A 27,140-nucleotide genomic window follows, 5' to 3' on the forward strand; every position below is an offset into this window, starting at 1 on the left:
GTTCTGAAGTTTTGCAGAGTTGCAGCAATGCAAGAGTGGGGCTTTATAATCATGGTTTTTGAAATCTGTGAAATTTTGCTGCAGTTAATTTAATGAAATATGAATATAATTTTAGCCCAATAGAACATTTCATTAATTGATTTAATTTTCTTAAAGGTTACTTGATATTGAGATGTAAACTTTTAATTATGATCCAACTGTTACTTATTATTAGCATCAAAATACTTTTCCTTTTTTCCCTTCTTTTTAAAAATATGAATTTTAGGCAAATTGGCTCACCTTCTCTAAAAAGTTAAAAATCAGATTCCATCATTGCAAGTCTAAGCTTAAAGACTGTATTCATGTAAATGTACTAAACTCAGCCAGTATCCCTCTGGGCCTGTGCTGTCTCCGTGATTGACACTGTTTCAATGGTTTAATTCTGACATGTCTGTAGCCACAGATGTTTTTCACTTACCTGCCTCCGCCTTCTGCTGCTTCTCAATCTTCTCCAGGCGCCCTAACAAGGAGTCAATTTTAGTTTTGATCTGGGTTAATTCTTTCTTGATTGTCTGTAATTCATCTGATTTCACTGGAAAGGGGAAAAGGGAAAGAATGCAACAGAATGTCAAATGCACCACGACCCACTTAGAGCACAACTCACAGACACCCCGTTTTCTCAGGACTGTGTCACATCACATAGGGTACTTTTCAATCTTATCTGTTTCTCATTGCTTCCAGTGATCTTGCAATACTGGATGACTTTGCCAATTACAAGCAGTGATTCCCAGCGATGTGAACATTTGATACTAAATCTTTTCACTGAAAGTTATGCAATGGGATAGAGGAATCTAGAAATGTTTTATACACTAACTAAAGATACTAAATTCAGTGCAAATGGTAGAGTAAATCTGTACTGTAAGACAGATTCAGATTGAGGGATGATTAAATCATGACAGGTATGCTTTGAGAACTATGATACTGCTTTGAGGACTATGTTGTAATGTATATTTCAGTGATATTTTTAATCCAGGTCCTTAGTGATTGATTGAAACCAAGACATAACATTTGTCCTCTAAAGAAGTGTCTTAAATGCTAGAGAACTCTCTCCAACTTGCTGTACTTTTGCTACTTTCTTTATTAAAAACTACAGCAATGGGTTGTGTGTGTGCCTCTTTTTAAGCCCTGGGGCTTCGAAGGAAAGGAAATTCACTGAAGTCTCCACTGATAATTTCTACAGTCGTGGCTCCTTTTCCAGGTTTTGAGTGTTTAATGGGACTATCTAAAAATGGAACTAACACAAGATTGACTACTTTTAGTTTGGCAAATAAGGATGTTAAACACAAAAAACATCCTACTATCAATGATAAGATAAGGTCAGTTTCCTATTTTAAGGACAATCCTTTCAATGAAGTATGTTGATGTTTATGAAAAATTCACTGCACTGTTCTTATTTTCTCATTTCTTTGAGAATCACTGGAAACTTTGTCATGAACCCTCAATAATGAGATCAAAGATTTTTAAAGCTATAAATCTAGAAGAACTAAACCTGTCTATGAGCATTCATTAGGTGAGTTTTTGGGTATCCATGCCTCAGCACAGAGCTATGCTTCAATATCTGGGGTAAAGATCTTGATTTCAGTCTATTATTCTTTTCTGTCACTTTTCCTTTCAAGTTTATAATAAACTTGGCTTGGATATTCCTGAAGAAATTGAGTGTTTAGTTTGATTGATTCTTTAGTCTTCAGAATTTTTTTCTAAGTAGTTAAAAACTAAAGGCAATATATGTTTGCTTGAAATAGCGGTAGTTGTCAACTAAGACATATGATATAATCTATATGATAAATTATGTATCAATATACACTAATTGCTCAAAGGAAGAATAGATTTTTTCCAATATAAACATGAAAAAACATTTTCTATTATAAAACCAGAAATTTTTCATAACAAGCAGATTTTTATTTATGTTACAAAGTAGTTTGCAAAATAAAAACTACAAGAATAAGCGATCCTGTAGAGTTCCTATTATGAAGAACCAGACTGAAATTGGAACACAGTTTAAAATAGAAAATTGCTCCTATGGCAATTATTTCTAAGACATCAAAGTGCCATTGTTGAATCACAGCTATAGTTGAAACATCATCTGTCACAATTGTAAATTGATTCAGCTTTGAAGAATGATTTTCATTTCCTTTGATGGAAGCATGTCATGTAGTTTTACTTAAACCTATCAAATTTAATAGAAAATATTTTACCTTAAAACATTAGATTTCAGTGCAGGAGAAATGGGACTGTGGCTGGAAACAAATGGGATGTATTTTTTAGTAAGTGAAGTCACTCCTCAACCCAGAAATGAGGTTGACTATCTCCTTAAAAAACATAACTAAACAAATCACTAATACCCTATTTAGTAGAAACTATATTGAGACTTATGTCTAACACTGTAGAAATGTCTTTTAAGATCAGAGCGATATCATTATAAAATTTGGGGCTACTTAGTTAATGGGATTCAAGCTTAGATACAGCTAAGGATGTAATCCAGACATCCTATCTGCTCTTTCCTGGTCCCTCCCAGGGAATGTTGAATCAGTCTCCAGCCCTGTGCAAACTGCCCAGCTCCAATCTTGGAATGGCTAGCAGCAAATGCTCACCATGGTCCTGGAAAACAAGGCTTAGAAATAGTCTTGCTTCTTAATCAATTGTGAAAGTTGTTTCCTTACTGCATTCAGTGCTCTGCTTGGGAGAAGGCTGCCCGCTCATCTGGCCTAGTTGGTTGTAGCCCTTTTGCTCCCTCCTTCAGTTGTATTCATTTTCTATAGATGGAATATGGTGTTGTGCTGTTGTGTCTGGTTTCCAGATGATATTGCTGGTATAAGCCACCTCTGTGTCTGATATACTTCTCTTTCCAATCTTTTCTGACTTTTTCTACTTTTGGAGGGCTCCTGTTAACAAATTTTCCACTGCACCATGGATTAAGTTCCTGTCTGTTTTTACTTACTCTATCAAAATAGATGTATATTTTATAACTATAGATTTCCAAACCTAGAATTAAAAAAATTTTTGCAACTTGGATTTCTGATATTTTTTTTGAAAATTAAAGTCAGTTCAGAGTTAAGGAGAGTCTTAGGTGTAAAACATCCCTGTCCATTTTCTTTTCTTTTCTTTTTACATCTTTCTTTTCCTATCCATTTCCACTGCACTCTCAATTGGGCTTCTGCTTTTAGTTCACCCGGCCTCTTACATAGTGAACTCAGAGTAATATATGTAAAAGTCATAAGTCCTCCCTACTGAAAACTTCCAGAATGTCCCCATTTCTATAGGAAAAAGACCAAAAGCACACATGCACCAACTCTTTAAACTGGTATTTAAGGTCTGCTCCAAAGTATATTTCCAGGTGTATATTCCATTTCTTACTAAAGCAAACTCTTCACTTGAACAGAACAGCTTAATGCTTAATCTAAGAGTATATGGAACCAGATAGACTCTAGTTTGCATCTATGTCCATTGGAGAGCCACTTGTAATCACTAAGATTTAGGTTCCTTATCTTTAACTTCCATCCTTTACCCTAAAGGCTTGTTATAAGAATTTAATGAGATAATGAACATAAAGCACTTTAGCACCATGATCAGAATATCACCAGGTAAAATACATGGTAGAAGCAGAAACTATTATTATTATTATTTACATGCCTATTCCAGCAAAGACTTTCTCTCCCCAAATATGTCTACCTGCCTTTTGGAGCTTAGTTTTAGTCTTGCCTCCCCTATTAATTCTTCTTCATTTAACCCACTGAAGGGTGTACCTCTTACCTGTAATCTATTTAACAGCATCTCACATTTACTGCTAGACACATATTGCTAGTTGATTTTTCCTTTATATATCTACTTTTCATATTAACTTGCAAACTTCTTGAGAGTGAAGACCTAATTAGGCATTGAAGAATTTTAGGAGTCACGCTTTTCTGTGTTTTAATAAGCTCCTTCTCCTCTTATTGACCGATGAGGTTCCTGATGCTTACCATGAAGTCCTAGGCTGTGAAGTCTGTCCTCCTTAATTAAAAAAATGATATTAACAGGTTTAAGAAGATATCCTATATCAAATTGGTACCTAATGAAAACTTTTTGTCTTCTCATCATATACCAGATCCACAAAAAATTATTCAGATTCCTGGGTAAATTATTCAGATTTCTGATGATACAATTTTTTAAAAAGAAGGAATATAGGATGGTTGTATGAAGCAAGACACATTAATGGATTTACCCCATCATAGGCTCTCTACAACCAAATTTTTTGAATGAAGAGAGGGCATCCAATTACTTCTTTCCACTTTCTCTCCCTCCCTCCCTCTTTCCCTCCCTCTCCTTCCTTCCTTCATTAATAGAACTTGCATTCTTAACAGAACTTAGTTCAGTGTATTAAACACAGTAAGAATTACCAAATACCAGAAAATTTGTAGGTATGTGTATGTAGATATGGTTACACTGCATGCCAACTTCAAACCGATCAACAAATTTTATTAAAAGCTTTGTGTATGTGCTGGACACTACTTTTGAGTTGCCTGTATATTGGGGAGATAGATAAGCAAAGAGGAAGTGCAAAAAGAAAATTAGCATGGAAATATGCCTTTTCTCCAGAAGCACTATGAGGAAAGAATATGAAAGTAACCCATGCCTGTGGTAGCAACTCTTTTCTCAATTCCACCTAGTACTCTAAATCCATAATCCTCACTTTTTAAGATACATTGGCAGAGGATATAACACCATTATTTATATTTATATAGAGTATTAGTGCGAGTCAGGAGTATTTCTTTTGCTAAGAATAATAACGAATACTTTAAATCAACTTGCTGCTATACAATTTTCCCCTAATATAGACGAGCTAGAGGCTTGGGAAAATGAGATCTAATTACTGAAGATTATGAATCCTGCAATTTAAAAATTATGAATTTTAGAATTTGAGAAAATTGCTTTATTTCCAAGCCAGCTCCAAGTTACCATCTCTTGCCTCATCTTCTTCTTGCTTTTCTAATTATCTTAGTCTCTACATAGTCACACCTGTTCAGTGTCCCTTGAATATGTCTTGTGTTTTCAGACATCCATACCTTTGTTTCTGTTGTTTTCATTGGCCTGTCTTACACTCTCATCTTCCTCACCTAGTAAATGCCATTTAATACTTAAATATTCAGCTCAAATGCTACCTACATTGTAAAGTCATCCTCAACTTTTGATCATTTTCTTCAACAATCTCATCCTCCTCCCAACCATACTTCTTTCAGAAGAAGTATGGTTGCATGATCATTTCTTCTTCTTGCATGATCATTTCTTTAAATGTCTCTCTCCATGACAAGAGCAGGAACTACTCTCATTTTTTTTAAACTGCTCTCATTTTTTAACTCAAGTGTGTAACATATTCGCTCAACAATATTGATGGAGACCCATTATTGTCAGGCTCCTTTCCAGGAGCTGGGGATGTATTAGTTAACAAGAGAGGTGAAAGTCCCTAAAATTGTGGAACTCCCATCTAGGTGTGGAAGAAGACAATAAACAAACGTCTATATATCTATATATGGGAGGGAGATAAAGAGGTTTGCAGCAATTTTCTTTACAAGTATACATTTAACACAATGAAAAAAACACTGATATAGCTAAGTCTAGTTAATAGTAGTGTAACAATATGTATCATTTGATAATTATATTATCTTAAACTACAAACTACACTGATTCAAACTACAGTGAAATATACACCTCCAGATGGGGAAAAAATAATGAAGACAAGAAGTTAGGGAAGGCCTTGCTAGGGAGTGACATTTGTCATTTTATACAGGTTGGTCAGGGAAAGCTCCACTAATAAGGTGACGTTGGGGGAAAAGTTTCAATAAGGGGAGAAAGCAAGTCATGGGAATGTCTACGGATGGTGGGATGGGAGAATTATGAGGCAGAGGAACGATAAACCCAAAGGTCAGAGACAAGCGTGTACTTGGGGTGTGTAAGGGACAGCAAAGAGGTCAACGTGGCTGGAGTGGAAAGAGCAAGTGGGAGAAGAGTATGAACAGTCAGGAGGTAAGGCGGGGACTTGAGAAAGGGAAAAACATATGGAGAATATTGTACAGAGTCTTTATGGCCAGAGTAACACTGTGACTTTTACTCTGAGTCATGTAGCTGTCACTGATTTACCTGAAGAGCATCATTCTGACTTCGTGTTGTGAAAAAACTGCAGAAGGGCAAGGGTGGAATCAGTGAAATCACTAAGAAGCCTGTGGATTATAATTCAAGTGAGAGATGTCAGTAGATTGGATCAGACCAAGGTATTAGCAGTCAGGTTGTGAGAAGTAGATGAATTATGCATATATTCTAAAGATGGAGAGGAAATAATCTGCGGATGATTAGAAGTATAGGTGAAAGAGGGGAGTCAAAGAGAACTCCAGAATTTGGGGTCTGAGTAACTGGAAGGGTGGACTTGCCATTTGCTGGGATAAGGAAGACTTGTAGAAGTTCAGGTTGAGGGGGAAGATCAGAGGACCAGTTTAGACTTGATTGTGAGATGCCTATTTGTGTCCAAATACAAGTGATAAGTAGGCAGTGGGGTATATAAGCCTGGAGTTTATGGGAGTGATCAAAGGTACAAAAATAAATTTGTCAGTAACCAGTTAGAGAGCTGGTATTTCAAGTTAATATAGAGGAAGAGTTTGCCCTCGTAGTTGAGTATACACACATATTGGTGTTTTAGAAGACATCAGTAATATTACCTTCAAAAGAAAATGTCTTTTACTCTTTCCTCTAGATAAGTTCAACAAAAAGAAAATTGCAAAAAATTATAAACAAAAGAAAACATACTGTCATAAAAATCTTTGGTTGTCCGGTTGAGTACAATAGTTTATTTTTGTATGGGTGATTACCAGACTTGAATTTAGAATTATTCTTCAAGATCAGCAAAATTATAAATTGAAAAACAACTAACAGAGTTCCTAGGATAGACTCCTTTAGCTTGTTTTTAGACTCTAGAGAAACTAGGAGCCAGGTTATATCATACAGATAATCAAATATTTTTCTTAAACTATCACTGTAGTTTTTAGTTAGAAAAAAAATAAAGAAACCACCTTAAATCATTTCAGACTTGCTCTGTCTAAACAGTTCATTGATTTGGTGATAAATATTACTGTGTTTTGAAACAGTCAACAAAATGACATCTGTGCCTTTTGTTGTCACGTGAGATATAATCCAAAAAGGAAATTAGGCACACAGAATGACACCATTTGCCTATATCAAAAAATGTGTGCTTCTCTGATTTATGTGGTGAAAAGTATTTAAATTTATTTTAATCACCTGTGGGGTAAGTCTATCCAGGGACAAATGAAGACTCTTAAGCTAACTGTCTAGATCAGTGGTTCTTAACAAAGGGTAATATTGCCCTGCAGGGGACATTTTACACTGTCTGGATACATTTTTGATTGCCACAACTTGGAGAGGGTGGTGCTACTGGCATCTAGTGGGCATCTGGTCTGCTAAATGTCCTACAGTGTACAGGTTAGCCCCCAACACCACACCAAAGAATTATCTGATCAAAAAAATACGAAGCCTTGGAAGCCCTGGTCTAAATAATTATATATACCCTCCCTCACCAACACTGTGTTTCCTATGAACTATTAAGAAAATTTAAAAATGTTTGTAATCATGTGACCTTTAACAATAATTCACGTTAATTTATATTACTCTTTTAATTTCCCCCCAGCCTTTGATAAATTATATAAATATCAAAAAATATAATTTGCATGGAACTTAAATTTATCAATCACTTTTATATACACTATTTCATCAATAAGAAAGCTGAGAATTTGACAATTTACATGACATTCTCAAAGCCCTAAAATTTATGATTTTGTGTAATGTAGTAATCAGAACAGGTGGAGTTCAGGTTCAAGCTTAGGTCTTCCGACTATAAACTAATATGCAGAAGAAGCTAATTTGCCAGCCTAGGAAATATTTTTCAGAAGTCAGACTTTGGAGTGGGGTGGGAGGAACTAGGAGATTGGGATTGACACATACACACTATTGATACTATGTATAAAATAGACAACTAATGAGAACATATTGTATAACACAGGGAGCTCTACTTAATGCACTATGGTGACCTAAATGGAAAGGAAATCCAAAAAAGAGGGGATAGGGGCTTCCCTGGTGGCACAGTGGTTGAGAGTCCGCCTGCCAATGCAGGGGACACGGGTTCGTGCCCCAGTCCGGGAAGATCCCACATGCCGTGGAGCAGCTGGGCCCGTGAGCCATGGCTGCTGAGCCTGTGCTCCGCAACGGGAGAGGCCACAACAGGAGAGGCACGTGTACAGCTAAAAAAAAAAAAAGAGGGGATATATGTATAGCTGATTCATTTTGCTGTACAGTAGAAACTAACACAACATTGTAAAGCAACTATACTCCAATATCAATTAATTAAAAAAACAAAAGTCAGACTTTAAAGAATTTTGCTAAAAAAGTGAAGCAATTGAAGTAATTCTCAATTTATATATGTAAATATAATTCGGCAGTTACCACCCCTATGGGTGGAATTTTCTAGAAAAAGCAATTACATATATGTGCATGTGTATGCATTCATAGTACCTATGCCTATGTACACTTATACCAATTATTTATGTATATTTTTAGAAAGTGAAAATGAAATGGGGAATGAATGTATTATTTTATTCAATAACTATTCATTAAATACCTACTGTATGCATCCATGCATCTAACATTTCACTAGCAGCTGCACATATACCATATCACTTAGATAAACATACAAAGTATATATATATATATATTTTTTTTTTATAAATTTATTTATTTATTTTTGGCTGTGTTGGGTCTTCGTTTCTGTGTGAGGGCTTTCTCTAGCTGCGGCAAGCAGGGGCCACTCTTCATTGCGGTGCGCGGGCCTCTCACTATTGCGGCCTCTCTTGTTGTGGAGCACAGGCTCCAGACGCGCAGGCTCAGTAGTTGTGGCTCATGGGCCTAGTTGCTCCGCGGCATGTGGGATCTTCCCAGACCAGGGCTCGAACCCATGTCCCCTGCATTGGCAGGCAGATTCTCAACCACTGCGCCACCAGGGAAGCCCCAAAGTATATATTATTAAAGTTGTTCTATGGATTAGAAAAGTGAATGTTAGAGAAGTTAAGTAATGTGTTTAAGGTAGCCTAGCAAAGAGGCAACAGAATCAAGTTTAGAGTGGGCTGCCTGATTCCAAAGCTGTGCTTTATCCTTGCTTGTTTGATTGATTTTTTTTTGTCCCAAGCCTGCCTCCTTGTTCTCATGGAGTTTATAATTAGTGGAGCCAAAAAAAATAGATAAACAACTTATTATAATACATAAGAACATAAAACATGTAAAATCATGGAGGAATAAATTAAATGTGCCTATTGTTTGATGTTGAAGTTACTTTTTGGTCTTCCCTACCAGACTGTAAGATCTTGAAAATGAAAGATCCTGTCTATTTTGTCTATGGAATATTTGTTTCTTAGGGGTCACATCTATTTCATCTATGGAACATCAGTTTGGTGGTAATTGAAATTATGTTAACTATGTGAGTAAAAACAGAAGCAAAATTAATTTCCATATGGTTAGATCACTGATCATAAAATTATTCATGAAAAAATGGAGACTTGAACTAAGACTGGAAAGATACTTTGGATTTCAGCAAGGAAGCAAGATCTTCTAAGTAAAGGAAGAAGCAAATCTTAAAGAGCTTGGAAACGTGCATCAACATCCTGGCCTCTTTTAAACCCTGGAGTGTAGGTCAGAATTTGTCCCCTTGTTTCACTAACTCAAGATATTCTAAAACTAAGTAGCATTTCTAAAGAAGTAGTTCATAGTCAACTGTGAAATATATAAAAAACCAAAAGGAAAATGCAAAAAGCCAAAATAATATTGGTGACACACATTCCATAAGTAATTAAGAATATATGTTGTGCAATGCAAAAGTGACTTGAAGGATACATTTGTAATCTAAAATGGAGAGATTAGATATCCATAAAAATAGTTATAAAATTAAGTAGAAGGGCTTAAGTCTCCTAATAAGAAGATGAACAAGTGGTTTGGCTTTAGAGGACAGATGATACCTTTGTAGCACAGAAGGGTTCAAACTTGTTTCATAAGAATGACATTAACTTGAGCCAGACCTTGTAAGACAGGTAAAATCATTAATAACGCTTATTTGTATGGAAGAAGATAATGCGTTGATAACACATTTCTTGAGATAAAGGAAAGGGCTTTCAGATGGAAGTACCTGAACATGAGTTTTGAAACATTTAAATAAGTCTTCCATTAAGCTAGGAGAAGAGTAAGGGGAAAACTGGGAATGGAAGTACCAGATCAGATATACCTGGATGACTACACTGAAGAGTTTGGATTCTTACTTAGTAAATGGTAGTAATTTGGAATCCTGAGTGAGGAATTGACAAAGCATTTGGTTTAGAATAATCCTGTAGTTGGGCATGTAATTAACGAGATTAAGGAGAGCACAGAGTCAAGAAAACTAGTTTTAAGAGACTATTAGAGTAGTCAAGGACTGCTTATTAGGACCAGACCTAGGAAAAGAGCAGAAGAGGAAGAAGCAGAAGAAGTAAGAAATGTTAAGGTTTATTGATTGGACCTAATGCTCACAAACTTTTATAATCTCACAGTGGAATGATTAACACTTTTCTGGAACTGTTAGTGGAGTACAAAGAAAAGCATAAGCTCTACAGTAAAACTGAGAAAACCATCTCAAATGTTCAAAAGCTATGTTGATATAAAGATTCTGCTGAACCTTTTATTTGCCTTCTTTTCTGTCTGTATTTTTAAATCTGGTTATGTTAATGAGCCGCATTAAACCCTAGTGAACAAGCCAAGCACAGATGCTCACAAATGTATTTATTTATTATAAACACATTGTAATTGTTTTGGTTGGGCTGCTGTGTATCTAAATATTAGGTTGTGATCTTAGCAGGGACTTATTACTCTCTTTATACAAAGTGCTCATCAACATCCAGACACTGAAGCCATGTGTGTCTGAGAAATTCAGTGTGTTTACCAGGGTGAGCTAAATGGGCCTTAATTTCATTCTCAGCTAATTACTTAACTGAAAAAATATCCAAGAACTTGGCTATTAAAATAACAGAGCTGAAGGATGTGCCAGGATCTCCACATTTTGTTTAGGCTTTATATGCACATAACTTTTTGTTATGGGCTGAATTCTGTACCTCCCTCAAATTTTATATATGAAGGTTCTAGCCCCACCAGCTTCCAAACTGTCACTGTATTTAGACATAGGGCAGTTAAAGAGGTAATCAAGTTAAAAGGAGGTCAGTAGATCCAGTAAGCCCTAGTCCAATATGACTAGTGTCCTTATAAGAAGAGGAAATTTGGAAACATAAACACAGAGGGCAGATGATGTGAAGACTCAGGGAGAAGATGACCATTTACAAGCCAAGGAGAGGGGGCTGACACAAACCCTTCCCTCAAGGCCCTCTGAAGGAACCAATATGACCCACACCTTGATCTCTAACTTCTAACTTCTAGAACCGTGAGGAAATAGATTTCTGTTCTTTAAGCCATCTAGATTGTGGTACTTTGTTATGGCAGACTTAGCACATGAATACAACGACCATATAAATTTCTTAAACTATCATTTTGATCAGGTAGCACTTTGCTGAGAGTCTTTTCCCTCAGCCCTGGATGAAATTCCAACCCTTCAATATTCTCCACAACCTTTCACTGTCCTGTTATCCATCTTTTTCTTTCATTTTGCTTAATCATAATATTCTCAGTTTCTTAACTGACATTATTAGTGATAAATCTTTGCTTCAGATAAAAATAATAACAGTTATTATTATGTATTATTATTAAGACTTTAATAACAGGAGACACTGTTCTAAGAGCTTTACATGTATTAACTCATTTAATCCTCACAAAAACTTTATGGAGAAGGTGGTAAAATTATCATTCCCATTTTATAGATGAGGAAACTAAGGCACAACAAACAATGTATCTTGTCCCAAAATACACAGCTAATAAATGGCAGAGCCACTACTGGATTCCAGTTATAGCAGTTTCATATCCCATACTCTTAACTGCTATTCTCTGCTGTACCACTCCTACAACTAATAGTAATAATAAACTTCACTGACATTGACTATTTGACAAGACTTGCCTAAGCTATGCATAAGTAATTTAATTCCCATGACAAACTATTGGATATACAGTATTATTATTTTCATTTTACAGATAGAAAATAGAGGCATATAAGGATTACAGGATTTCCTCAAGACCACAGTGCCTGTATGTTGTGGAACAAAAATTCCATACCAGGCAATGAAAGCAAAGCCTCTGCTCTTCTCCACCCAGAAAAGTAGGAGACTCTCTTATTCTATTTTCACCCAGAAAAGTAGGAGACTCCAACCAGAAAAGTAGGAGACTCTCTTATTCTCTTTTCAAATCCACGTGTCCTTCTAAACTCAATTCAGTATTCTCTATTGAGCCCTCTCTAAACCCTCTGTCCAGAAACATAAAAGCAGAATATGTAATTAGGCCAAAATAACAGATGAAATGGGATGTTTAATGATACTTGGCTGGATATTAACATTGTTTTTCTGATTGATGCTTCATCTCTATATTAAAATCATGGGGAGGGGTGCTTCAATATTGTGGGGTAGTAAGACATGGAGATCAACTTTCTCCACACAAATACATCAGAAATACATCTACATGTGGAACAACTCCTACAGAACAACTACTGAACGCTGGCAGAAGACCTCAGACTTCCCAAAAGGCAAGTAACTCCCCACATACCTGGGTAGAGCAAAAGAAAAAAAAAAAGGGGGAGACAAAAGAATAAGGATGGGACCTGCTCTTCTGGGAGGGAGCTGTGAAGAAGGAAAAGTTTCCACACACTAGGAAGCCCCTTCACTGGTGGAGACTTGAGGTGGTGGTGGGGAAGCTTCAGAGCCATGGAGGAGAGCACAAGAACAGGGGTGCAGAGAGCAAAGCAGAGAGATTCCCATACAGAGGATCTGTGCCGACCAGCACTCACCAGCCTGCGAGGCTTGTCTGCTCACCTGCCGTGGCAGGTGGCGGCTGGGAGCTGAGGTTCGGGGTTTCGGAGGTCATATCCCAGGGAGAGAACTAGGGTTGGCTGCGTGAAAACAGCCTGAAGGGGTTAGCACCACAGCTAAACGGAAGGGAGTCCAGGAAAACGTCTGGAACTGCTTAAGAGGCAAGAGACCATTGTTTTGGTGTGAGCGAGGAGAGGAGATTCAGAGCACTGCCTAAACGAGCTTCAGATACAGGCACGAGCCGTGGTTATCACCACGGACACCAGAGAAGGGCATGAAACACTAACACTGCTGCTGCAGCCACCAAGAATCCTGTGTGCAAGCACAGGTCACTATCCACACCTCCCCCCAACCGGCGGCCTGAGCAGCACGCCACTGCCAGGGTCCCGTGATCCAGGGACAACTTTCCCAGGAGAACATAGGGCGTGCCTCAGGCTGTTGCAACATCATGTTGGCCTCTGCCGCTGCAGGCTGGCCCTGCATTCTGTACCTCTCCCTCGCCCCAGCCTGAGTGAGCCCAAGCCCCCAAATCAGCTCCTATTTTAACCCCGTCCTCTCTGGGTGGGGAACAGACGCCCTCAGGCGACTTACATGCAGAGGTGGGGCCAAAATCAAAGCTGAACCCCAGGAGCTGTGTGAACAAAGAAGAAAACGGGAAATTTCTCTGAGCAGCCTCAGGAACAGTTGGTTAAATCCCCACAATCAACTTGATGTACCCTACATCTGTGGAATACTTGACTAGACAACAAATCATCCCAAAATTGAGGTGGTGGACTTTGGGAGCAAGTGTAGACTTGGGATTTGTTGTGTGTGACTGACGTGTCAGATTTTTATGTTTATCTTAGTATAGTTTTAGTGCTTGATATCATTGGTGGATTTGTTTATTGGTTTGGTTGCTCTTTTTTATTTTTTTGTTACATTATATATTTTTTTAATTTTAATTTTATTTTTATTTTAATTATTTTATTTTTAAAATTTATTTATTTTTTTTTCTTTCTTTTTTTTTTTTCCTCCCTCTTCTTCTGAGCCAGGTGACTAACAGGGTCTTTGTGCTCTGGCCTGGTGTCAGGGCTAAGACTCTGAGGTGGGGTAGCCGAATTCAAGACATTGGACCATGAGAGACCTCACAGCCCCATATAATACCAATTGGCAAGAGTTCTCCCAGAAATGTCCATCTCAATGCTAAGACCCAGCTCCACTCAATGGCCAGAAAGCTACAGTGCTGGACTGCCTATGCCAAACAACTAGCAAGATAGGAACAAAACCCCCCCATTAGCAGAGAGACTGTCTAAAATCACACTACGTTCACACACACCCCAAAACACACCACCGGACATGGCCTTGCTAACCAGAAAGACAAGAACTAGGCCCATTCATCAGAACATAGGCACCAGTCCCCTCTATCAGGAAGCCTACACAAGCCCCTGAATCAATATTACCCCCTGGGGGAAGACACCAAAAACAACAAGAACTATGAACCTGTAGGCTGCAAAAAGGAGACCCAAACACAGTAAATTAAGCAAAATGAGAAGGCAGAGAAATATGCAGCAGATGAAGGGGCAAGGTAAAACCCTGGAAGACCAAATGATGAAGAGAAAATAGGCAGTCTACCTGAAAAATAGGTAATGATAATAAAGATGATCAAAAATCTTGGAAAAAGAATGGAGAAAATAAAAGAAACATTTAACAAGGACCTAGAAGAACTAAAGAGCAAATAAACAATGATGAACAACAAAATAAATGAAATTAAAAATTCTCTAGAAGGAATCAATAGCAGAATAATTGAGGCAGAAGAATGGATAAGTGACCTGGAAGATAAAATAGTGGAAATAACTACTGCAGAGAAAAATAAAGAAAGAAGAATGAAAAGAATTGAGGACAGTCTCAGAGACTCCTGGGACAACAATAAATGCACTAACATTAGAATTATAGGGGTCCCAGAAAAAGAAGAGAAAAAGAAAGGGACTGAGAAAATATTTGAAAGGTTTGTAGTTGAAAACTTCCCTAATATGGGAAAGGAAATAGTTAATCAAGCCTAGGAAGCACAGAGAGTCCCATACAGGATAAATCCAAACAGAAACACGCCAAGACACATATTAATCAAACTATCAAAAATTAAATACAAAGAAAAAAATATTAAAAGCAGCAAGGGAAAAACAACAAATAACACACAAGGGAATCCCCATACGGTTAACAGCTGATCTTTCAGCAGAAACTCTGCAAGCCAGAAGGGAGTGGCAGGACATATTGAAAGTGATGAAGGAGAAAAAACTACAACCAAGATTACTCTACCTAGCAAGGATCTCATTCAGATTTGATGGAGAAATTAAAAGCTTTACAGACAAGAACAGCTAAGAGAATTCAGCACCACCAAACGAGCTTTACAACAAATGCTAAAGGAACTTCTTTAGGCAAGAAACACAAGAGAAGGAAAAGACCTACAGTAACAAACCTGAAACAATTAAGAAAATGGTAATAGGAACATACATATCGATAATTACTTTAAATGTAACTGGATTAAATGCTTCAACCAAAAGACATAGACTGAATGAATGGATGCAAAAATAAGACTCATATATATGTTGTCTACAAGAGACCCACTGACGGCCTAGGGACACATACAGATTGAAAGTGAGGGGATGGAAAAAAATATTCCAGGCAAATGGAAAGCAAAAGAAAGCTGAACTAGCAATTCTCATATCAGACAAAAGAGACTTTAAAATAAAGACTATTATAAGATGCAAAGAAGGACACTATGTAATAATCAAGGAATCAATCCAAGAAGAAGATATAACAATTGTAAATATTTATGCACCCAATATAGGAGCACGTCAATACATAAGGCAAATGCTAACAGCCATAAAAGGGAAAATCGACAGTAACACATCATAGTAGGGGATTTTTACATCCCACTTTCACCAATGGACAGATCCAAAATGAAAATACATAAGGAAACACAGCTTTAAATGACACATTAAAAAAGATGGACTTAATTCAAATTTATAGGACATTCCATCCAAAAACAACAGAAATCACTTTCTTCTCAACAGCTCATGGAGCATTCTCCAGGATAGAGCATATCTTGGGTCACAAGTCAAGCCTTGGTAATGTTAAGATTATGGAAATCATATCAAGTATCTTTTCCAACCAGAATGGTGTGAGACTAGATATCAAATGCAGGAAAAAAAACTGTAAGAAATACAGACACATGGAGGCTAAACAGTACATCACTAATTAACCAAGACATCACAGAAGAAATCAAAGAGGAAATAAAAAAATACCTAGAAACAAATGACAATGAAACATGATGACCGAAAACCTCTGGGATGCAGCAAAAACATTTCTAAGAGGGAAGTTTATAGCAATAAAATCCTATCTCAATTAACAAGAAAAATCTCAAATAAACAACCTAACATTACACCTCATGAAATTAGAGAAAGAGAAACAAAAAACCCTGAAGATAGCAGAAGGAAAGAAGTCACAAAGATCATATCAGAAATAAACGGAAAGGAAATGAAGGAAATGATAGCAAAGATCAATAAAATTAAAAGTTTGTTCTTTGAGAAGATAAAAAATATTGATAAACCATTAGCCAGACTCATCAAGAAAAAAAGGGAGAAGACTCAAATCAATAGTCTTAGAAATGAAAAAGAAGTCACAACTGACACTACAGAAATACAAAGGAACATGAGAGGTTACTACAACCAATTATATGCCAATAAAATGGACAACCTGGAAGAAATGGACAAATTTTTAGAAAAGTACAAGCTTCTTACATTGAATCAGAAAGAAATAGAAAATATAAACAGACCAACCACAAGCACTGAAATTGAAACTGTGATTAAAAATCTTCCAACAAACAGTAGCCCGGGACCAGATGGCTTCACAGGCAAATTCTATCAAACATTTAGAGAAGGGCAAACACCTATCTTTCTCAAACTCTTCCAAATTATAGCAGAGGGAGAAACACTCCCAAACTCATTCTATGAGGCCAACATTACCCTGATAGCAAAACCAGACAAATATGTAACAAGAAAAGAAAACTACAGGCCAATATCACTGATGAACATAGATGCAAAAGTCCTAAGCAAAATACTAGCAAACAGAAACCAATAGCACATTAAAGGGATCATACACCATGACCAAGTGTGGTTTATCCCATGAATGCAAGGATTTTTCAGTATACACAAATCAATCATTGTGATACACCATATTAACAAATTGAAGGATAAAAATCATATGATTATCTCAATAGATGCAGAAAAAGCTTTCGACAAAATTCAACAGCCATGTTTGATAAAAGCCCTCCAGAAAGTATGCATAGAGGGAACTTACCTCAACATAATAAAGGTCATATATAACAAACCCACAACCAGCATCATTCTCAATGGTGAAACAATTTCCACTAAGATCAGAAACAAGACAAGGATGCCCACTCTCAACACTATTATTCAACATAGTTTTGGAAGTTTTAGCCACAGCAATCAGAGAAGAAAAAATATAAAAGGCATTAAAATCGGAAAAGAAGAGTAACTGTCACTGTTTGCAGATGACATGATACTATATTTAGAGAATACTAAGGAAGCTACCAGAAAACTACTAGAGCTAATCAATGAATTTGGCAAAGTAGCTGAATATAAAATTAATGCACAGAAATCTCTTGCATTCCTATGCAATAATGATGAAAAATCTGAAAGAGAAATTAAAGAAACACTCCCATTTACCATTGCAACAAAAAGAATAAAATACCTAGGAATAAACCTACCTAAGGAGAAAAAAGACTGTATGCAGAAAACTGTAAGACACTGATGAAAGAAATTAAAGATGATACCAGCAGATGGAGAGATATACCATGTTCTTGGATTGGAAGAATCAACGTTGTGAAAATTACTATACTACCCCAAACAATCTACAGATTCAATGCAATCCCTATCAACTACCAATGGCATTTTTCACAGAAGTAGAACAAAAAAATTTCCCAATTTGTATGGAAACACAAAGGACCCCGAATAGCCAAAGCAATCTTGAGAAAGAAAAACAGAGCTGCAGGAATCAGTCTCCCTGACTTCAGACTATAGTACAAAGCTACAGTAATCAATAGAGTATAGTACTGGCACAAAAACAGAAATATAGATAAATGGAACAGGATAGAAAGCCCAGAGATAAATCCAGGCACATACAGTCATTGTACCTTTGATAGAAGAGGCAAGAATATGCAATGGAGAAAAGACAGTCTCTTCAATAAGTGGTTCTGGGAAAACTGGACAGCTACATGTAAAAGAATGAAATTAGAATACTCCCTAACACCATACACAAAAATAAACTCAAAATGGATTAAAGACCTAAATGTAAGGCCAGACACTATAAAACTCATAGAGAAAAGCATGGGCAGAATACTCTATGACATAATTCACAGCAAGATCCATTTTGACCACCTCCTAGGGAAATGGAAATAAAAACAATGATAAACAAATGGGACCTAATGAAACTTAAAAGGTTTTGCACAGCAAAGGAAACCATAAACAAGACAAAAGGACACCCCTCAGAATGGGAAAATATATTTGCAAATGAAGCAGCTGACAAAGGATTAATCTCCAAAACACACAAACATCTCCTGCAGCTCAGTATCAAAAACACAGACAACCCAATCCAATAATGGGCAGACCACCTAAATAGACATTTCTGCAAAGAAGGTGTACAGATTGCCAACAAACACATGAAAGGATGCTCAACATCACTAATCTTCAGAGAAATGCCAATCGAAACTACAATGAGGTATCACCTCACACCAGTCAGAATGGCCATCAACAAAAAATTGAAAAACAGTAAATGCTGGAGAGGGTGTGGAGAAAAGGGAACCCTCTTGCACTGTTGGTGGGAATGTAAATTGATACAGCCACTATGGAGAATGGTATGGAGTTTCCTTAGAAAACTAATAATAGAACTACCATATGACCCAGCAATCCCACTATTGGCCTATATCCTGAGAAAACCATAATTCAAAAACAGACGTGTTGGGCTTCCATGGTGGTGCAGTGGTTGAGAGTACGCCTGCTAATGCAGGGGACATGGGTTTGTGCCCCGGTCCGGGAAGGTCCCACATGCCATGCAGCGGCTGGGCCCGTGAGACATGGCTGCTGAGCCTGCACATCCAGAGCTTGTGCTCCACAACAGTGAGAGGCCCGTGTACCACAAAAAAAAAAAAAAGAGACATATAACACAATATTTATTGCAGCACTATTTACAATAGCCAGGACATGGAAGCAACCTAAGGGTCCATCAACAGATGAATGGATAAGGAAGATATCGCACATATATACAATGGAATATTACTGTGCCATAAGAAGAAATGAAACTGAGTTATTTGTAAGTGAGGTGGATGGACCTAGAGTCTGTCATACAGAGTGAAGTAAGTCAGAAAGAGAAAAACAAATACCATATGCTAACACATATATATGGCATCTAAAAAAAAAAAGGTTCTGAAGAACTTAGGGGCAGGACAGGAATAAAGATGTAGACGTAGAAAATGGACTTAAGGACACAGGGAGGGGGAAGGGTAGGCTGGGACAAAGTGAGAGAGTGGCATGTACATATATACACTACCATATAAAACATAGATAGCTAGTGGGAAGCAGCTGCATGGCACAGGGAGATCAGCTTGGTGCTTTGTGTCCACCTAGACGGGTGGGATAGGGAGGGTGTGATGGTGATGCAAGAGAGAGGGTATATGGGAATATATGTATACGTATAGCTGATTCACTTTGTAATATAGCAGAAAGTAACACAACTTTGTAAAGCAATTATGTGCATTTGGGGTGAATAAACCAACACAACACTTCCTTAGTGTTAAGATATGTTCTCAACTACTACTGTTTTTTACTTTTGAAGGCTTTATTGAATTTGATACAATATTGCTTCTATGATTTTTGTTTGTTTGTTTGTTTGTTTTGGCCAGGAGGCATGTGGGATCTTAGCTCCCTGACCAGGGATCAAACCTGCACTCCCTGCATTGGAAGGCGAAGTCTAAACCCCTGAATTGCCAGGGAAGTTCCACAACTACTACTTCTTAAATTTAATTGAACTGCCTTTATTTGCCTGTTAGGCAATTCAGGGATTTTATATCCGTCTTTCACCTGTCCTGTCACTGAAAGTGCATTGACAGGACACCAAAGGCATCAGAACTTACTAGGATTTCTCTTGATAGACATTAGAATTTAAATTAATTATTTAAAGAAATTGATTTAATATTGTATTTTTTTCAGAAGCCACTGGTTTTTCAACTAAAAACTCAGCTAAAGGTCATAGGTGTTCATGTTTTCTCTTTTGTAAAGTGTTTATTAGCAATATCACATCTTTATCTTATGATTCCACGATATGGGACAGGGCAAGTTGATTATAGTATTAGTTCAAGTTGATTTGACAAGGGACAGAAATACCTAGTGGTAATCTACTTTTTTTAAAAAGAGCAATCCATTTTAAACACTTATCATTATTCAACTTTGGCAAATTATAGCATTAATATATTTTGTCTTTTTATGGTTTTTCTCCTCAGTGGAATTTAGTACTATTAAGAACTCTGAAATAAGAAAGACAAATTTTCCAAGCTATAACATTAATTTCCTCCCCTAAACTTGCCAAGTCATTAAGTACTGGGAAACAACTATTAATAAAAGACCAAACTGTATACCTCAGTAAATATTCATTCACTTAAGCCAATATTAACACAGTATATTTCACACTTCACTCAAATTTTTTGTGTGATTTGAATTTGAAAATTATTGTTATTCTTACATACCAGGCTAATTACAGAAGTACTATCAAATAATGAATACTTATATGCACACAAATATACATACATATTTATATGTGTGTATTTATAAATAATATTGTCTGTCAATATGCTTTTAGAGAGAATGTGCAATTGTGATTCTGGTTATGCTTGCCAGTGAATTATATACAAATCTTGTTTAGATTTATATGTCACTAAAATAACACTAAAGTTAATTTTTGTGAATTGAGCCTTTAAATACATAGAACTATATGAAGCATACACAGAATTGATGAGTCTGTTGCCTTTCTGTGCTAATAAGTTTATTTAACATAATTTGAGAATTAATACATCCATAATGTATTTCAAATAATTATTTTACTAGATAGTCCTTACAAAAGGGTAGTTTTCATTTTGTCTGCAAGTAGCTGACTTTGGCAATTTGCTTTTTATAAACATCCTTTCATTACTGATTTATTCCAATGTAAGGAAAAACATCATTAGATTTTTCAGTATCTGGGGATTTCTGAGGGATAGAAACATGAATACAGTCTATGTTTTGGTGCCTCAACCCCCAAAACAATATTAATTTAAATTATAAAGCAAGATAAATTATGGTTGACATGGAAACTGTAAGAGCATCCATATATACCTAAGACCCCATGTCCTCTGAAAGAAGGTGGAGGCATGGAATTGGAGTATTTGAACATACAGTGGCAAGGAAAGAAGCCAAGTATATAGAGGTTAAAAATGGGCTTGTTTGCCTCTGCCAGAAGGCTGGAATGTTATTGTACCCTGGGTGGGTGGGGAAAGAGGAGAGGGATTCAGTAGAGTGATGAAAGGGACTATACCTAGCACCTTGCAATGTATAGTCCTTGGAGAGTCTGAGAGTCCCGTTGACACCAGAGGCATTCCCTGAGGGGAAATGCACTGTTGAGTGGACATCTATCTCAGTTTATACCTGAGAACAAGGAAATTCTCACATGTCAAAAGAGAGGTCCAAGATAGCTACTAGTCAATTTGATAAGAAATCACATTGGCTTTTAGCCCCTCACTTACTGAGAGACAAAAATAGCTTGAGGTGCACAGATGTTGAGGAATTCTCCAAGAAAGAGTGATTTACAGAGTAAATTGTAGGAGGGAGATGAGGTAAATAACTGGACTAAGTGGATACTGAGGATGTAAAACCAATGTTAGAAAATGTTAATAAAAATGCCATGGCCTTAACACTTAAACAGAAGCATTTTCAAACAAGGATTTCTAGAAATTAAAAGTTTGATTTATGAATAAAAATGTGTTAGTAGTAAAATTGCTAAAAAGCAAATTTGGGAGAGCAAAAGTTGAAAGAAACTATCTCACAATAAAGAGGAAAAATAGAAAAAAAAAAAAAAAAAAAAAAAAAAAAGAACAGTAAAAAACAAAGAGGACTGAAGTTGGAGTCCAAATATGTCAAAAGGAAAAGATACATGGAAAAATTTTCCACTGATTACACATAAGAAAGACTAGATTGTTTGTAGAATAAATAGAACAAGCAATCCTAAAATTTGTGTGGAACCACAAATTGGCCCTGAATAACTAAATCAATTTTAAGAAAGAAGAACAAGGCTGAAGACATCATGCTCCCTGATTTCAAACTATATTCCAAAGCTATAATATTCAAAACAAAATAGTATTGGCATGACAACAGACATGTAGATCAATGAATAGAATAGACAGCCCAGAAATAAACCCATGTATATATGGTCAATTAATTTATGACAAAAGAGCAAAGAATGTACAATGGGGAAAGAACAGTCTCTTCAAAAAATGGTGTTGGGAAAATTGGACAAGCTCATGCAAAAGAATGAAACTGGACCATAATCTTATACCACACACAAAAAATAACTCTAAATGGATTAAAGATTTGAATGTAAGACTTAAAACCATAAAGCTCCTAGAAGAAAATGTAGGCAGTAACCTCCTTGACATAGGTCTTGGCAATGATTTTTTGAATATGACACCAAAAGCAAAAGCAACAAAAGAAAAATAAACAAATGGGACTACATCAAATTTAAAAGCTTCTGTACAGCAAAGGAAACCATCAACGAAATGAAAAGGCAACCTACTAAATGGGAGAAAATAATTGTAAATCATATATGATAAGGGGCCAATATGCAAAATATACAAAGAACTCATACAACTCAATAGCAAAAAAATAATCTGATCAAAAAGTGGGGAGAGGATCTGAACATTTTTCCAAAAAGACATACAGATGGCCAACAGGTAGATGAAAAGATGCTCAACATCATTAATCATCAGGTAAATGCAAATCAAAACCACAGTGAAATATCACTTTATATCTGTTAGGATGGTTATTATCTAAAAGACGGGATAAATGTTGAGGAACATGTGGAGAATAAAGCAACTGTCGTGCACTGCTAGTGGGAATTAAATTGGTGTAGCCACTATGGAAAATAGTATGGAGGCTCCCGAAAAAAAATCGAAGTTCAAAAAAATTGTACCTTAGCCCAAAGACATTCAATTTATAGTGATTAATGCAATCACAGAAGATATAGCAGTATCCATATCTCTGATGACCCCTGCTTTCTTAGTCAGTCAGACTCACTTATAGTGAGCTCTCCCAGACCTGCTCTAATGCCTTCTGTCTCGAGTCTTGGTATCTGTCCCTATCATCTTTTATCTACTAGTTCTATAGCAGATTTCATATTTTCTCTTTTCTGTAGTAGGTCTGAAATTACTTTACTTCTATGGATTTACTAACATTTTATCCATAAACTCAGATATGAGCTGAGTATCCTCATGTCCATTTGGAAGATGAGAAAATGTAGTTTTACAGAGTGTAAAATCCAGCCATCAATCCACAGCACTACTTGACTCAAAAGCTAGTTTGTCCAACTCCCAGACCACATTCTTAATGGAAATAGTTTGCTTCTGAGTAATTTTGATTACTCTGTTTTTGAAGCTGAATGAATCATTTTGGGAAAGATTTCTGTCTTTCATCTCATTTTATGGATTGACCTTTTTATATTTCACTGAGTTTCTGGCAGGCAATCTCTCCCTGTGTCTGTGAGGAATTGATACGGATGTTAACTTTGTTTATGTCTTACGCTTGCCCCTCACGACAAAGATCTCTCTTTTAAAAGGCCTGAGGAGCTTCAAGATGGCAGAAGAGTAAGACGGGAGATCACCTTCCTCCCCACACATACATCAGAAATACATCTACATGTGGAACAACTCCTACAGAACACCTACTGAATGCTGGCAGAAGACCTCAGACCTCCGAAAAGGCAAGAAACTCCCCACGTACCTGGGTAGGGCAAAAGTAAAAAGAATAAACAGAGTCAAAAGAATAGGGACAGGACCTGCACCAGTGGGAGGGAGCTGTGAAGGAGGAAAGGTTTCCACACACTAGGAAGCCCCTTCGCAGGTGGAGACTGCGGGGGACGGAGGAGGGAGCTTCGAAGCCTCGGAGGAGAGCGGTGCAACAGGGGTGCAGAGGGCAAAGTGGAGAGATTCCCGCACAGAGGATCGGTGCCGACCGGCACTCACCAGCCCAACAGGCTGGATTGCTTACCCGCCGGGGTGGGCGGGGTCTGCGAGCTGAGGCTCGGGCTTCGGTCGGATAGCAGGGAGAGGACTGGCGGCGTGAACACAGCCTGAAGGGGCTAGTGCACCACGGCTAGCTGGGAGGGAGTCCGGGAAAAAGCCTGGAGCTGCTGAAGAGACAAGAGACTTTTTCTTATTTCTTTGTTTCCTGGTGCGTGAGGAGAGGGGATTAAGAGCGCTGCTTAAAGGAGCTCCCGTGACTGGCGTGAGCCGCAGCTATCAGCGCAGACCACCAAGATGGGCTTGAGACAATAAGGCTGCTGCTGTCGCCACCAAGAAACCTGTGTGTGAGCACAGGTCACTATCCACACCTCCCCTCCCGGGAGCCTGTGCAGCCAGTCACTGCCAGGGTCCTGTGATCCAGGGACAACTTCCCCAGGAGAACGCACGGCGCGCCGCAGGCTGGGGCAACGTCACGCTGGCCTCTGCTGCCGCAGGCTCGCCCCGTACTCCATACCCCTCCCTCCCCCAGGCCTGAGTGAGCCAGAGCCCCCGAATCAACTGCTTCTTTAACCCCGTCCTGTCTGAGCGAAGAAGAGACTCCCTCAGGCGACCTACACGCAGAGGCGGGTCCAAATCCAAAGCTGAACCCCGGAAACTGTGCTAACAAAGAAGAGAAAGGGAAATCTCTCCCAGCAGCCTCAGGAGCAGCGGATTAAATCTCCACAATCAACTTGATGTGCCCTGCATCTGTGAAATACCTGAATGGACAATGAATCATCCCAAATTGAGGAGGGGGACTTTGGGGGCAATGATATATATATATATATTTCCCCATTTCTCTTTTTGTGAGTGTGTATGTGTATGGTTTTGTGTGTGATATTGTGTGTATAGCTTTGCTTGTACTGTTTGTCCTAGGGTTCTGTCTGTCCATTTTTTATTACTTAAAAATTTTTCTTTCTTAATAATTATTCTTTATTTTAATAAATTTATTTTATTTTCTTCTTTTTTTCCTCCCTTTTACTCTGAGCTATGTGGAGGACAGGCTCTTGGGGCTCCAGCTAGGTGTCAGGGCTGTGCCACTGAAGTGGGTGAGTCAAGTTCAGGACACTGGTCCACAAGAGACCTTCCAGTTCCATGTAAGATCAAATGGCAAAAATCTTCCAGAGATCTCCACCTCAACGCCAAGACCCAGTACAAATAAACAACAAGCAAGCTACAGTGCAGGGCACCCTATGCCAAACAACTATCAAGACAGGAACACACCCCATCAATTAGCATATAGGCTGCCTAAAATCATAATAAGGCCACAGACACCCCAAAACACACCACCAGATGTGGAAACATAATAATGACAGTAAAGATAATCCAAAATCTTGGAAATAGAATGGAGAAAATACAAGGGAAGTTTAACAAGGACCTAAAAGAACTAAAGAGGAAACAAACAGTGATGAGGAACACAAAAAATGAAATTAAAAATTCTCTAGAATGGATCAATAGCAGAATAACTGAGGCAGAAGAATGGATAAGAGACCTGGAATATAAAATAGTGGAAATAAATACCGCAGAGCAGAATAAAGAAAAAAGCATGAAAAGAAGAGAGGACAGTCTCAGAGACCTCTGGGGCAACATTAAATGCACCAACATTCGAAATATAAGGGTCCCAGAAGAAGAAGAGAAAAAGAAAGGGACTGAGAAAATATTTGAAGAGATTACAGTTGAAAACTTCCCTAATATGGGAAAGGAAATAGTTAATCAAGTCCAGGAAGCACAGAGAGTCCCATACAGGATAAATCCAAGGAGAAACACACCAAGACACATATTAATCAAAAATGTAATACAAAGAACAAATATTAAAAACAGTAAGGGAAAAACAACAAGTAACACATAAGGGAATCCCCGTAAGGATAACAGCTGATCTTTCAGCAGAAACTCTGCAAACCAGAAGGGAGTGGCAGGACATATTTAAAGTGATGAAAGAGGAAAACAAACTACTTAGTAACCAAGAGATCAATTAATAACTCAAAGATGAAATCAAAAAATACCTAGAAACAAATGACAATGAAAACAGAATGACCCAAAATCTATGGGATGCAGCAAAAGCAGTTCTCAGAGGGAAGTTTATAGCTCTACAACCCTGCTTTAAGAAACATCTCAAATAAACAACCTAACCTTAAACCTATGGGAATTAGAGAAAGAAGAACAAAACCCCCCCAAAGTTAGTTGAAGGAAAGAAAGCAAAAAGATCAAATCAGAAATAAATGAAAATGAAATGAAGGAAATGATAGCAAAGATCAATAAAACTAAAAGCTGTTTCTTTGAGAAGACAAATAAAATTGATAAACCATTAGCCAGACTTATCAAGAAAAAAAGGGAGAAGACTTAAATCAATAGACCTGGAAAGGAAAAAGGAGAAGTAACACATGACACTGCAGAAATACAAAGGATCATGAGAGATTACTACAAGCAACTATGTGCCAATAAAATGGACAACCTGGAAGAAATGCACAAATTCTTAGACATGCACATACTTCCGAGACTGAACCAGGAAGAAAGAGAAAATATGAACTCACCAAACACAAGCACTGAAATTGAAACTGTGATAAAAAAAAAAAAAAAAACTTCCAACAAAGAAAAGCCCAGGACCAGATGGCTTCACAGGCAAATTCTTTCAAACATTTAGAGAAGAGATAACACCTATCCTTCTAAAACTCTTCCAAAATACAGCAGAGGGAGGAAGACTCCCAAACTCATTCTACTAGGCCACCATC

The 27,140-nt window shown here is 37.4% G+C and overlaps 1 protein-coding gene across 1 annotated transcript in view; it reads right to left on the reverse strand.

Annotated features, from left to right (window-relative positions):
- The window catches only part of RALYL (RALY RNA binding protein like), an 850,165-nt gene that overhangs the window by 77,886 nt on the left and 745,139 nt on the right, over window positions 1-27,140 (reverse strand). The window contains exon 7 of the mRNA XM_024731420.1: window positions 458-571. Coding sequence (XP_024587188.1) covers window positions 458-571 — 114 coding nt within the window. The remainder of the gene's footprint in view (window positions 1-457; window positions 572-27,140) is intronic.

The sequence above is a fragment of the Neophocaena asiaeorientalis genome, unplaced genomic scaffold (genome assembly GCF_003031525.2).
Source record: "Neophocaena asiaeorientalis asiaeorientalis breed wild unplaced genomic scaffold, Neophocaena_asiaeorientalis_V1.1 scaffold371, whole genome shotgun sequence".
Classification (NCBI taxonomy): Eukaryota; Metazoa; Chordata; class Mammalia; order Artiodactyla; family Phocoenidae; genus Neophocaena; species Neophocaena asiaeorientalis.